This window comes from Sebastes umbrosus, chromosome 7 (assembly GCF_015220745.1).
Source record: "Sebastes umbrosus isolate fSebUmb1 chromosome 7, fSebUmb1.pri, whole genome shotgun sequence".
Lineage (NCBI taxonomy): Eukaryota > Metazoa > Chordata > Actinopteri > Perciformes > Sebastidae > Sebastes > Sebastes umbrosus.
Genome location: NC_051275.1, coordinates 25436120 through 25450608, shown reverse-complemented (window position 1 = coordinate 25450608; position 14489 = coordinate 25436120). Strand labels below are relative to the sequence as shown.

Genomic DNA, 14489 nt, shown 5'->3' with positions numbered 1-14489 from the left:
TCCCTCGGTGCCCTTGTGCCCCCTCTACCACCTTGCCGAAGGGGATAGCAGGGAAATGTTACACACCTCCGTTTACAAGGGTCTTTGTTTGAAAGGATTTTGTGTGACGGGTTGGATCTGGATTCTGTGTCCGTTCCTCTAGTCTTCTGCTCTAAATACTGCTTTTGATATAAAAGACCCCTTCTTATAAAATCCTTTTCCATTCCCCGATAGGAATTCAAGATGGTTGCCGTGAACCGCTCAACCCCACAGCGAATAGTGGTGAAAAGCTAAATGTTTCAGCACATGCACTGATGTACTTTTATAACTCTGACTTTCATGATGTTAAAGTAAATTATGAGGACATATGTAGCCATCAAAATGGGGAGGCGTCTGGATGAGTCTCACTAAAAATGTGGCAGCTTTTTATCTTAGTTTGAGCGTTTCTCCAGACACGGATAGATTTTATTATGATAAAATAAAACAGAAGAAAGAAACGGGTGTAAGATGATTATCATAAACGCAGGGGCACAGAGTGGACCAAAAAGATGTGAAAAAATGTGAAACTGGAACGAACATCTAACCATTTCAAGGCTCTTTTAATTTGATCTACATTTTCTGTTATAAAACTATTTTGGCTACGTATTATCCCTCAAGCGGACATTTTTACAGCCTTGCACAATGACTTATGGCTGGGAAAGACAGCCACAGGGATCACTATGACCCTGATAACTATTCTGCACACTTGGCCTATAATTAGAGTAGCATTCACTTCAAAGGGAGCCATAAAAGCAAATATTGTCAGTTCAACAACAGTTAATTGGCCAGTAGATCTAATAACAAGGATCTGATCTGTCGGTGGTTGTAATTTCAGAGGTCTGGGCGCAGCCCTGGCTGGAGCTGTCAGAGGGACAATCTGATGGAGGAGGGAGGAGGTGACCCTGAGGGAGAGATTTACAGTACACTCCCAAATGTCACCTGATATTACTAATCCCTCTCCTCACCTTCTCCTCTGTTGTCCTGTCCAGACACGCCACAGTGGCTGCTCAAGGAGGGGAGGAGGAAGTGATGGGAGGATGAAGGGAGGAGGGCAACAGGAGGAAGTAGTTTGTTATGCCTGTCATGCCTATATGAAGATAAACTACAGCTTCTACTAAAATGATATAACCTGATTAACTACAGTTTGATGGTTACAAACAGAAAGTCAAACAAGAGTTTAAAGCCATGCTAGCAGCTCTGTGAAGGTGCACTTAGACACAGCAGTGCTTTGAGCTGAATGCTAACATGCTCATAATGACAATTATAACACAATGTTTTTATCTATAAATCGTTAGAAGAGCAAATTTGTGCGTAAATGAATGTTCCTGACCATTTTTACCGCCATTTCCACATCATCTTATATTATCTTAAATAGGTGAAGCAGCCATTTCGAAGAGATATACGTTTGACAAATTACAACTTTGTTTTATGTGTGTTACTGAAAACATATACACATGTTAAATATAGGGATAAACTGATTGTGAAATTCTGTGATGATACCGATAAAGACGTCTTCATTATTAAAAAAAACAGAGCTGTTTCAAAGTCATTAAGCATTTCATTACACTGTCTTTGAATGAGAACAAATTCAGTCATACAAATGTATGAAACAACTGTTAATATAACCTTCTTTCACATGAAAAAGATTTTTTTTAAAAAACTTTATAACCAACTCAATATTTAGCCGGTGCAACATTGATGCAATGCAACAGATAAACATCTGCCACTGCCATCTGCCATATTTACCGATAGGCCGATGGCAGTCAACAAGGCGAATAGATTCAAGATTCAAGAGTTTTATTTGTTACGTACTCATGCAGGATGCGCAGTGAAATGCAAATGCGCAGTGAAATGCAAAATTATTGGATGAATATCATCCAATATTGATGTTCGTCCGATAAGTCGGTGCATCCCTAGTTAAATACTCTATAAAGGAGACCAATTAAATGCGTTTAGGTGGAGTTAACAGGCTTTGTTTTTTTCCCTCTCCTCAGTAAAACCTACCAAATGTACACTAGCCTTTCATATTAGATTCAATGTCATAATTAGGCTACAATTATCAGAACAATACGAACATTCAGGCTCCCTCACGTGGCTCAAAGGAGTACTGCAGATATGGACTATGGAAGAAATTCTGCAAATGTTTTTGGCGACCCTAATGAAATCTCCTGTGACCCAGTCTTTGGGAATAATTGGTTTTGCAGGTATATTGTTTACCATCTTAGTTTAGTGTGTTAGCATGCTAACAAAGTACAGCTGAGGCTGATGGGAATGTCATTAGTTCTGCAGGTATTTGATCATAAATCAAATTATTGAACAAAGTCAACCTGATGATGTCACTAGTTGAAAAGTCAGAGGATCACCGAAGTTATTAAAATTCAGGGAGGACATATTCAATTTCATTGCGATCCATCCAATATATTTGTTGAGGTATTTCAGTCTGGACCAAAGTGGAGGACCAACTGACCGACACTGCCATCTCTGCTAGAGCCACGCTGCTAGCATGGCTGAAAAATGTTGGTTAAACACAAAGTGGAACGTACCAGACTGATTTCAGTCCTGCAGAATCAGCAGTTTTGAGGGCTCAAACCTATAATCATCCATGTCCGTCTTTCCTGCCTTCACTATTTTGTCTGTGCTAAAAAAAAAAAAAGCAGCATAATGTCTTTAAGTAAAGTTTTTGTTTTTTAAAGCAGATCAAATAACTGACCTCAGAAAAGGGTTGGACTAGCATGAATAGTGTACTCAACAGTTTATAACACAGTAGGACTAGCTGTGTCTCTTTGGTTGCTCTTGTAAACAAAGATAAGAAACTTTGGGAGGTGTGTTAAATTGTGATTGAGCTCCCACAACGGCACCAATTTACCAGAGCAAGCCAAACCACAGCAAGCCAAACCACAACAGCAGCAGCTGCAGACACCTGAAAAAACTAACACCTGACTAATGGACTCACAGCTGCTTCTGTCTGATGACAAACTCGATCTAAATTTCCACTCAGGGGACTTAGAGGAGGTTAAAGGACTGTAATGGACACCTATTTGGCACATTGCTATTGATTCATGATCTTTCCTTGGGAGAAATTGGGTTCAGAGTTGTCTTATGGTATTTGTAATATACAACAATGTTTACCGTTTTCATGTATTTATCATGCAATTTCTTTATTTCTTCTTCCTCTGTAATCTAGATTATTGTTCACTGGCCAGTGTTGAAAAAAGAAACCTTCTCAAATGTGCAAAAGCGGTAACAAATCAAAGTACTAGTACACCAAAAAAAGGCTTTTTTTGCAAATAGAGGAGTCGCCCCCTGCTGGCTATTAGAAAGAATGCAAGTTTAAGACACTTCCTCATTGGCTTTCAGACCAGGAGGTAGCCCACTTTCCCGCTGACACACATTGTAACTAGTAATTAGTATGTTTTTTCAAGGACGTTTTTCTGCCTGACATGAGGGGAGACTGCTGAAAAAAAACAACTTTCAAGAGCAGTTGACCCTTCAGGCTGTCAAAACAAATTCAACAGTATTACGTTACAGTAATTATGCAAAACCTATTTTACTGGTGCTACTGGAAGCTAATGGACTGACACTTCATTCCTAAACTGAAGGAAACCTGGAGATGAACTATGGTACAAAACAGCTAAATCTGCTCTGGGGAATGTCCTGTACAAGATGGCATGACTGTTGCCTGAAGGCCGTGGGGTCAAAAGGTCAGCTGAGAGCCCAAAAATAGAGGAGAACTGAGGCCTAGAAGTGCAATTCCTAAGTCTGATGCAACCCAAGCATGTTCAGATGAACTGGTAATAAAATAAAGCTCTTCGTTGAATGTTATGGGTGAATATGAAAAGACTCTGTCAGCATTTTGGGGGAAAAAACGGGTGGATATGGTAAGTTACCTTCAACCATCAGCATGGGCTCCTTGGCTCCTCCATGGGCCAGCATCTCCCGACGGTAACGCTCACCCATGTCCCTGAGAAAGAGAGCAAAGACAAACACAGAAGAGAAAAGAGATCAGGTTACAGACACCTGTATGCTCCCCTGTAAAACCCCTCCACCACTGTCACACGGAGCCCAGGGCCAAGTCTCCTAAGCTGCCTGTTCACAACACACAGGTGACAGGAAACAGAGATCTGACAACTGCAGGTGGAACTAAAACAATCTCAGAGGGCGAGGGAAGACAGGAAGACAGAGAGAAAGCAAAAAGAAAAAGACGAGAGGCAGGTTGAAAGCGCTGCAGGGCGATGGAGATGGAGATATGGAAGAGGCCTCTTTTTTCAAAACAAAGCTTTCACACTTTGTCCAGAGGCAAACACTTGTGATCAGGGAGGCTCTGGATGCTGGTGAGTGTCTGTGAACTACAGAAGACATCTGACAAGTCGGCGTGAGTTTCATATTAATGTCATGTTCAATATCAGGCGGCCGAGACTTTAACAGTATACAGGGGAAGGTGGCCTGTCAGGAGGCATCGGTCTAAACGCTCTAAATGTAAAACAGGTTCAAGCTGTGCTTTTAAATCATTTGCGTGCCTCTCTTACTAGAACCAAAGGTTACGAGTGACTAAAAATAAAGTGAAGACTGTCGGTTAATTAAAACATACGTCTGTGGAAACTGAAGACCATCACTGTGATGAAAATCAAATCAATTCAAATATGGCAAATTATTAAAAATCAATTCCATAACGCTTCATCTAAAAATCATCAATGCTAAATCAGCAGCTTCGAGATTTCTCCCGAGAAACTTTTGCGTTCTCTCGCAAAACTTTTCCATTTAGAGTCCCTGTGACAGCTAGTAGTAGCTTGGAATATAGTGATAACGGCAATGTATTTGATGAATTTACTGTTATCAGACCACAGATGAGACAAGAATTAGCTAGCTAGCGCACCCCCCATGGTTCCTCCGCCTCACTGCCCGCCGCCTCCGGAGCTGCCGTCCGCTCTCCTTTCAGCAAAGTGAGGCCGAGGGGCTGCAGGGTGCGTTAGCTAGTTGTCTGATTTTTGGTTTGATAAACAATAAATTCATCAAATTCAGTGCCCCATATCTAGGGCTGGGTATTGGTACTCCATACCTTTAAGGTATCGACCGAAATAACCCAGTACCAAGTAGTATCAAAACTTCTCCAGTCAAACTATACCTGCAATCGATCCTTTTTTTTTACCCAGATCGAGAAAAAATTACGATTTGTATAGTTTTGCTTGCAGCCAATCCGCGTTATTTGATTTAAGGCAACATGTGATTGGTCCACTACGGCAGAAGCTACAACCCATAAAGTCTGTAGTGTGGTGAAGTCGAGCAATAGCTCAGCGTGCCGAGATGCCACCAAAACATTTGAAAACATGGCTATACTACACGCCTGGTGGCATTTTACACAACTGAGTCCTTCCATTCACATGATGGGTATCGAATGACGTAGAAAAAAAAAAAAGGTATCAAATTAAGTACTCTATTGGTATCGGTATCGGTATCACTTCGGGTACTGGTATCGCAGTCTTTCCCTAAATGAACAAGTTTTGCGAGAAAATGCGAAAGTAAGTTGAACATTTTGCCTCAAATTTCTGCGTGCTCAGTGTGATATTTCAAACTTGAGCAGCTGTCTCACCTGTTTAATGGATCCTGAATGAAGCACTGTTTCCACACCATCGAGGCTACGGCGCGGGACATGAGGTAGGAGTAGTACTTGGCCCCGTAGCCAATCAGGTGGCTGAATCTCAGCTGCCACGCCTGTGGAGGAAATAGAGGAAATAAAAAAAATTAAAAAAAATAAAAAATGAAGCCACATTATCACCTTCACCTGAGTGAAAAGACGGGGCATCTTGACAAAGTTAAATGAGTTTGTTGGATACAGTGAGGGAGCAGCGTGGCGGAGGAGGACATCACAGCCTTAAAAGGCTTAAATGTTTCTGCTCGTAAAAACCTGTTGAGGGAAGCTGTTTCATGACCGCAGCGAACTATTCCAGTAAAAAGTGAGGCTGAAGATGTTAAACAATTAAACTTCAACTAGGGATAAAAAAAAAAAAAAACATCTCTATACTAAACTAAACTAAAAGTCTCAAAATTGTGAAAGTCCACCTTTAGTTTTAGTTTTGGCACAGCAACTAAACTGTGGATATTAATGAAAAATAAATCCTAAACTATTAAATATCTGCTGACACATACGTCAAACACTTTTTCATCTTTTAAGCTCCCTCTATTCTCTTTATTGATGTCATTACATGTGTGGAATAAATACACCTTTACCTCTATAACATAACACTAAATCACAACCTGCCATCTCTTTCTTTAAAAGGGACATTACATGGAAATTCCTAAATGGTAGAAAGCCCCCTCTCCTCTCTTCTGTTCTCCCTGCTGTAGCCTGAGGCGGCCCCTCTCCATATCTATAAAGACAAGCCCTTTTATGATCTTTCCAAACGGGGACTCTGGGGGGAATTCAGCTGGCAAACACTCAAACATTCAGCCATTTAGAAAAGACAGCAGCTGCCACAGTTAACAAACCATAACAGACTGCAGACGCCTCCCTCCACCTCCAATTTAAACAACTTTATGATTTATACACAAACTGGAAGTGAAATAAATATCTGAAAGGATGTAGACAACTTATGTTTGTACACAAATGATCTACCTGCCAGAGAACATCCTGGTACATTCATTTTCTTTGGTAATTAAAGTGGCTTTAAAAGGACCAGTGTGTAGCATTTAGGGGGATCTATCGGCAAAAATGGAATATAATATTAATAAGTATGTTTTCTTTAGTGTATAATCACCTGATAATAAGAATCGTGTTTTCGTAAGCTTAGAATGAGTTGTTTATATCTACACACGACACGGGCCATTAGCGTTTTCGCCTCGGCCAGCATAGTTCTCCTACACGCTTAGCACACGGGAGAATCTCAGTTGGTTTCAATCTGCTACCTCTCCGCTAGATGCCGCCAAATCCTACACACTGGTCCTTTAATCACTGCAGCCCCAAAACTAAACCTTTTAATGATGAAAACGCCTTATAAAGCAGTATACTGTATTTCCTGCAATCCTGAATTTAAACAGATTTTTTGGCCATTTAGTAAACAAAACATTCACATATTATCACCTTTACATATATCCTTTAACTAATCTCCAGAGGGAAATATCTGGCTCTGTAACAGTAGAAAGTTGTGGGCCATAAAACCAAAACAATGAATTAAAAGAAGCTAAAAAGCTCTAAAGAGCTAAAGGGAACAGACTCCTTTCAATTTACACATGTAATCTATTATTAATATAAATAATATAATATAATAATATAAAAATACTGACTATAGCAGCTTTAATCTGACAAGTCTCATTGAGATCTAATTCTCTTTATAAGGCATTGTATACTTTGTAAGAAATGCTATTAATTCATTATAAATATATCAAAAGTCTGTTTCATCAGTTTGGGATTATACTGACAGTAGGGCTGGGCAATATGACGATATACATTGTCAAAACAATATAAAAATGTCAATTGTTATATATATTTTTGATATTGTTTCTATCGTGTTATAGGCTAGGCCTATATTTATACATTTTTTTCACTATAATTTCTCTTAAAACTAATGTTCATTTTGCACTCAAGTTCTTAAAATGAGAAAATACTCAATACTTAATTTTTTTTTTTAAATAAGTATTTAATACTTAAAAAGTATTTAACTGACAAAGGAGTATGTGATTATTTAAAATAGACAATTTCTTTATTGAATTACCAGAAAACATGCTATATTGTGATATATATCATTAGAGAAATTAAATTACCTATATTTTGATGGAAGATTTTGGCCATATCACCCAGCCCTAATAGACAGGTTAGTACTGTGAAGTCATATCTGAAATCATAAATCACCTTGTCACCTCTGCATCTATACTTTATTATATAACATACGTCAGAGGTAGAAGGTATAGCAAGGAGTTAAAAATGGATTATTATGCTATAATTCTAAGAAAGATTTATTTGCCTTGTTATGTTTATAAAGCAGTTTAAAGTCCTTGTAATGAAACACTGTCTAAATTAAAATACCACAAAGTGGACAACTAATCTAAAAACCACCATCACCACCTGCCAAAAACACCTTAAAAAAACACAGTATATTACACTTTCATCAGTGCTGTAGTGGTCGTTAATGAGGTGGGTGTACTACTGGGTAGATGGGCAGGTAGGGTAGGTAGTAAGTTTCCGAGGAGGAAGTGGGTTTACTCTTCTATATATTCCTTTTTGGCTGATTAGTGGGTATAAAGTAAACTGCCAGAAAAAGAGGTTGGTAAACCCCGTGCACCTGAGTATACCCTCCACTACACCACCTACTTTCATGATGAATAAATATCTTCAAAACCATGTTACTGCAGTGGTTCTCAACCAGGGGTCCGGGGACCCCCAGGGGTCCTTGAGGGAGTTCCAGGGGGTCCCCAAAAATGGGGAATAGTTTATTCTCACTATTTAATTCACTATAGAGGTGAGCCCAATGTGAGTAAGAGACTTAAAGAGTGATTATTACGATCCCGAAGCGAAAGAAATGGGGGTTTATGACTTAATGAGTATCACTTTAGGGGTCCTTGACACAAAAATAAGGTTGAGATCCACTGTGTTACTGGACTTCAAAGTGTAATAAACGTTAAAAACAGCTGTTTGAGAGCTTAAACTGGGGGCTGCTCACCGTGTTGGGAAAGAGCTCTGTGGTCTGATGTGGTCCAGGCGATCCAACAGCGTTAAAAATGCTTAAGCTCCAAAGTGTTGACTTGACGAGACTCCTCTGGGCCGCGGTGACTTTAATAAGAGTAAATAGCACTCCTGAGAGGAGTTCTGGCTCGGAAAGCCATGGGCAAGCTCAAGTTGAATGAGTTTGCTTTGTCAGCTGAACGCAGCGGTGATACAGTGCCTTCGGTCATGTTAGGTTAGAAGTCTGTTTTAGCTGTTTCACACTGACACAAAAACTCTGTTCATAAATTCTTCTGATGCATAAAAACTAAATTCATATATTTGAAAAAAAAGCTGTTTTGTGCTTTTTTGTTGTTCAAGTTCAAGCTCAGATTCTGGAAACAAATAAGCAGCTGTTGAAGAGCTGTTTGGTGTGACAACACGCTCTAAACACTTTTGTCAAAACGTGCCACGAAAATGATTCAGACTTCCAAGCTCCTCTTTGTTTCCTTTGCCTCACATCAAATGATTAATGTCAAGTCTTGTGAGAGCGGACGACATGTAAGCGAGATATCCCTTTGATCCTCACTTACAAAAGGAGACAAAGTCAGCACAGGCTTTTTTACTCTTGTTCCTCTTGTACGGGAGATAAAAGACACTTTTTGTTCTTTCTAAACTTGTGTGGTGCATTTCCACATTTTTACAGGAGAGAGTGGATTATATGTGCTTTAGCGAGCATTAGAAACACTGCTCCATAAAAAGAGGAGTGACCGCTTGGCCCTGAAGCATTCAAGCCAAGAATTGCAGATTTAAGAAATGTCAACACAGCGAGCAGAACATCTTGCTTTCTGCCATTTGATTCCAAATATTATCTTCGGCTCAAGGGTGAGCATGTGGTCTGTGTTACTCACAGCTGATCCTCTCTCTCTCTCTGCACACAGCGGGAAATGATAGCCCTGCTTCATAAACTATACACATGTCAGCATCACCCTAATGTTTATAATCTGCGGCTCTCCCTAACCTATTAGCCACTCAAATGTTCGCTTTGCTGTGGAAACTTTTCCTGAGCCGTGTTTCCATGAGGACAGGCAAAAGGAGAGAGACACGGAGGGCGAATTTTAAAAAAGAAACAAGTTCAAGGAGAGTCCGTCATTGAAGGATCTAAACAAATCTGTTTTCACTTGCTTTGCTCTGATCCAAAGATGAGCCAATTCATGAAACTTAAAGCGCTGCAATCACTCAGTTTCTGAGTTCAAATGAGGAAAACGATCCTGCTGCGGTTAGCTGTGCGTACGGAGGCGAAGTGTCTGTTAGAGCTTTCAGTGAGGTTTGAAAAGTTGAAGAGGAACGACTGCGACAGTGGGAAACTATATGACATAAACCACCGTCTCTGGAGACGGAGCTACAAAGCAGAAGAGTGGGAGGACTCCTTTGAGGAGTAAACGCTGGCCTGGACACTGACGTTTGGGAGAAAATACAGCAGTTCTGTAATCTCTATGCCTGATGGCACCCCACATAATTATAGCCCAGAGTAAATGCTCAATGAAGGCCATTCCGGGCTAAATTATGACCGTGTTTGATTCCCCTCTCCCTCCTGGCCTCACCCACTCGCGCACAGCTGCAAAAGTGAGGGAAATAGAGAGCTTTTTTCATTAAAGGACCGGGAGGAAGAGTTTCAAATATTTCCCCCGGGGAGGGCTCATTCAAAGTATACCTCCGCTTTGTTATTTTAGCAGGGCTTCAAAAAGGCTTTAATCCCTTAAACGCTGCTGCGCCTGGGTAAAAGATATAAAACCAGGAGAGGAAGGAGAAGGAGTAGGAAGCTAAAAGGACTCAGTCACGTTTGTGTTGTTTCTGTGATCAACTGAGCGGTGAGAGGAGAGTCTCTTTAGGGAATCAAGCTCAGAACTTTCCCCAAATTATCAAACCTCACAGACTGTAATGGATCTAAAGACTCAGTATTAAAGAGATAGGATACTCGAAAGAAGTCAAAGATAGTTTGCTAAATAGCACAAAGACAGCTGAGGGTGTACCGTATTGTCCGTATAAGGCAAGCCGTAGAATTTCTGCTGCATTTCCTTCAGGATTTCTGTGGTGGAGCGGTTCTGAGGTTGGCCGTGGTAGATCTGGTCCAAGACAGCATAGAAAATCTGCCCAGGAAAAAAAGATTTCATATTATTATTAAAATAGAAATAAATAGTGTGCACTGCAGTGTACTGCTCTGCAGTGGCAGAATTCTCCATAGGAATAGGGGCAAACAAATTCTATATTGGCCATCAATAATACATTTAAAAGGTACAGTGTGTAGGATTTGGCAGCATTTAGTGGTGTGGTTGCAGATTGCAACCAACCGAGTACTCCTCCGCTCACTCCTCCCTTTCCAAGACTGCCGTCCCCGCCAAGTGCAAAACCGTGGTAACGCCGTTCGCCTCGCTCAGAGGCCATCCTTACTATAATAACTCTACTTTAGGAGCAACGGAAGTCACGGTTTTTGCACTCTGGAGAACTACGGTGGCCTTCAGGAAACATAAAAACGTGAAAGGCTCTTTCTAGATCCAGTGTTTGGTTTGTTCGTTCTGGGCTACTGTAGAAACATGGCGGAGCAACATGGTGGACTGCGTGAAGAGGACCCGCTCCCTATGTAGATATGAAGGGCTCATTCTAAGCTAACAAAAACACAACAATTCTTAGTTTCAGGTGATTTATACACTAATGAAAATACAGTTATGAATAATATATATTCCACACTGACCCTTTAAAGCAGTTCATGACTATGTAATCCCTGTTTGTTAAAACCAGCTAAAAGACAGAAAAGACCAAAATCAGCAGCCTTCAACAAAGAGGAAAAAAAAGGTAATATGGTCTAGTAATTTAACCTACAGTATCTGACACACTCAGTATCGGTTTCATGAACACCTCGTCGAGAAAACAAGCCTCAACCACAAGATGCTGTTAAATGTTTATGATAAAAGCAAGGAGAAACAAACAAACAAACAGATGACAAAATAATAATAATAATAATAATAATAATAAATTGCCTTTATCTTTTTTTTTTTCTTCTTTTTTTTAAATTATTTTATTTATGTATTTTTTTCCCTCATAAGAATATTGCTTTTGGATTTACATATGATTATTATGTTACTGCATTTTCTTTGTCTTATTCATTGATATCATATAATGCAATGATTTTGTATCTTGGAGAAGAAAGTCCATGTATGGTTTAATCAAGTCAATAAATATAAAGTCACATTAAAGGACTGGAGGCTTTTGTACTTGAAGGATTGTTCATCACACAACAAACCGTCTTTCTGCAGTTGTGTGTTCTTGTAAAAGTGGAACATACTTTTAGATATAATGGTAATTGATGTGTGTGAGGTTGGGACATTGTACCTGCAGCTGGGTGTCTGCGGCTCCGCACACCTTCTTCGACTCACACAGGCGAGCCACCATAGTCTCAGGCAGACGCTGAGTAGACAATGACACAGACAGAAGAAACCAGACAGTAAGACATCATCATATCATCCAAGTCCAACCGTTTCAGTCAAGTTTAAAGGTCGGCATGATAACAACCGATGTGACTCAATCTTAGTTCACAACATCAAAGCTAAAATGTCAATTACTATAATTATGATGTATTGGGAAATATCTCTCTACAACCATTGAGTAACGTTTAATAGTGCTTCACATTGGTCTTTATTCTGAGGGTTTGGGCGTACCTGTCCAGTTTCATAATGGCGTGCAAACTGGCTGATGACTCTATAATCGGTGGCAAAGTACTCCATGAGGATGGACGGGACTTCAGCAAAGTCAGTCGCACATCTGGTTCCTAGAGGACAGATGTCAGAGCATAAATATAAGAACACAACAAAGGACCAGAACTGAACAATAATCGCAAATTATTTTGATAATCGTATCAACGTTGAATGGCAGAAAATGCTGTTTTCAGCTTTAAGCTCAGATTTCTTCCTTATCTCTGTTTTATATCACATTAAGCTGAATATCTTGGGGTTTTGGACCGACAAAACAAGACATTTTAAGACCATGGACCTCACTATTTTCTGACATTTTATACGAAACGACTAATCGATTAATCGAAAGAATAATCGGCAGATTAATCGAGAATGAAAATAATCGTTAGTTGCAGCCCTACTCAGTACTCTACGTCATTTAAACCATCCACAGAGGTTTAAATGGAATATCAAACACAACATCTGATATAAAGAGACATTAAGAGAAGTAAAAAAAGATAGCATTAAGTTACAGGTAATGCAACTGTTGTGAGCTTTTAGACACAAATGTAATTAAAGTAGCATGTCTTAACAGCTGTAAACATGGTGTCTACCAGTCCAGGGAAACAGCCTCAAGTTGAGTTAATAGATACTGTTATTAGTGTCAAATAAATACTTTTGATCTTGAATTACTGGAGAAGATATCCATCAGCTTTACCTGACAAGTGAAACAGTATTGAATGACAGCTTCGGTAGCCAGGGATAATCTAAAGCTCTCCTCAGGGCTCACATTATCGGATTTAACCTCTATTTTCAATTCGCCACACTGTAATGAAAAACCTATAGCTCCATATCTAACTATATAAGTCTAGCTTTTGACATTTGAGAACTGCATAGCCATCATCTTAAGATACAGAGCTCATAAAATGTCAAACATTTGCTAAACCCTCTGTTTGAACAACACCTACTGAATGACACGTGTACAATCCTCCATCATGTCTGACTTGGTTATTTGTGGTTTCTATGTAGACGTAACACCTCACCTGTCACATGTTGGTAGCGAGTGCGTCCCAGCATGGAGTGCATGGCGTGTCCCATCTCGTGGAAGAGGTTCTCCATCATGCCCGGGGTGAGCAGGGTGGGGGCGCTCTTGGTCGGGTGGGGCAGACTCAGCATCAACACCACAACTGGAAGTTGGTACTCACCCGTTTCCTGGCACAAGCGGCCACCGCGGATGGTGAAGTGACAGTCCTGGGAGGAGGAAGAGGAGGTGGTGGGGGTGGTGGTGGGCAGGGAAGGTGAGATTGATAATGTAGATGCATATCTAATCACTGATTTAATTAAGAAAATAACATAAGAGCATGTCACTGATTCTAAATGTGCCTTTTATTTTCTGGCATCTAATGATGATTATTTCACAGCATATTGTATTACACCAGATATTGGCATTGCAGTGTTATGTTTGGGTATAATCAAATTAAACTAAGAATCGTGTTTTCGTTAGTTTAGAATGAGCAACAAATTGGACAAAACATAAACAGGAAGTTAAATTCCAGTATATAATGTACATAGTACATAGTATATAAACATAGAATTTGATTGAATAGATCGGCCCCATTGTCCCCGATATCCAGTCCAGTATCGGTATCGGTGCATCCCTACAAAGGCCCTATTTAGAGCCAGTGTTTGGTTTGTCCGTTCTGGGCTACTGTAGAATCACGGGAGTTGGCTCCATGAAGAGGACCCGCTCCGTGTTTAGATATTAACGGCTCATTCTAAGGTAACAAAAACACAACAACGTTTCAGGTGTTCATACACTCAAGAAAACATAGTTATCAATATTATATTCCATTTCTGCTAATAGATCCCCCGAAATGTTACACACACTGATACTTTAAAATATGGAGAGCCCTATTTTCAGAGGAGAAACTAACATGAACCTGTAAAGACTATGTAGATGTGTGTATGCACACCTGATGAGGTTTATCCTGCCGGTGGAAAAAGTCACAGTAGATATATCCCAATAATCCCTCTGTCTCATGTACCACAGCCTGGGAACACACACAGACATAAAGACACAGTAAACACAGTATTTAAAACTTTGATCTTTG

General features: G+C 40.0%; 1 protein-coding gene across 3 annotated transcripts in view; it reads right to left on the bottom strand.

Annotated features, from left to right (window-relative positions):
• LOC119491838 (mitochondrial intermediate peptidase-like) overlaps positions 1–14489 on the bottom strand; it is a 34216-nt gene that overhangs the window by 10793 nt on the left and 8934 nt on the right. For all 3 annotated transcript variants that reach the window (XM_037776076.1, XM_037776077.1, XM_037776078.1), the window contains 7 exons: positions 14352–14429; positions 13422–13629; positions 12367–12476; positions 12041–12115; positions 10684–10800; positions 5606–5727; positions 3906–3979 (listed from right to left, as the gene is read on the bottom strand). In XM_037776076.1, the coding sequence (XP_037632004.1) occupies positions 3906–3979; positions 5606–5727; positions 10684–10800; positions 12041–12115; positions 12367–12476; positions 13422–13629; positions 14352–14429 (784 nt within the window). The remainder of the gene's footprint in view (positions 1–3905; positions 3980–5605; positions 5728–10683; positions 10801–12040; positions 12116–12366; positions 12477–13421; positions 13630–14351; positions 14430–14489) is intronic.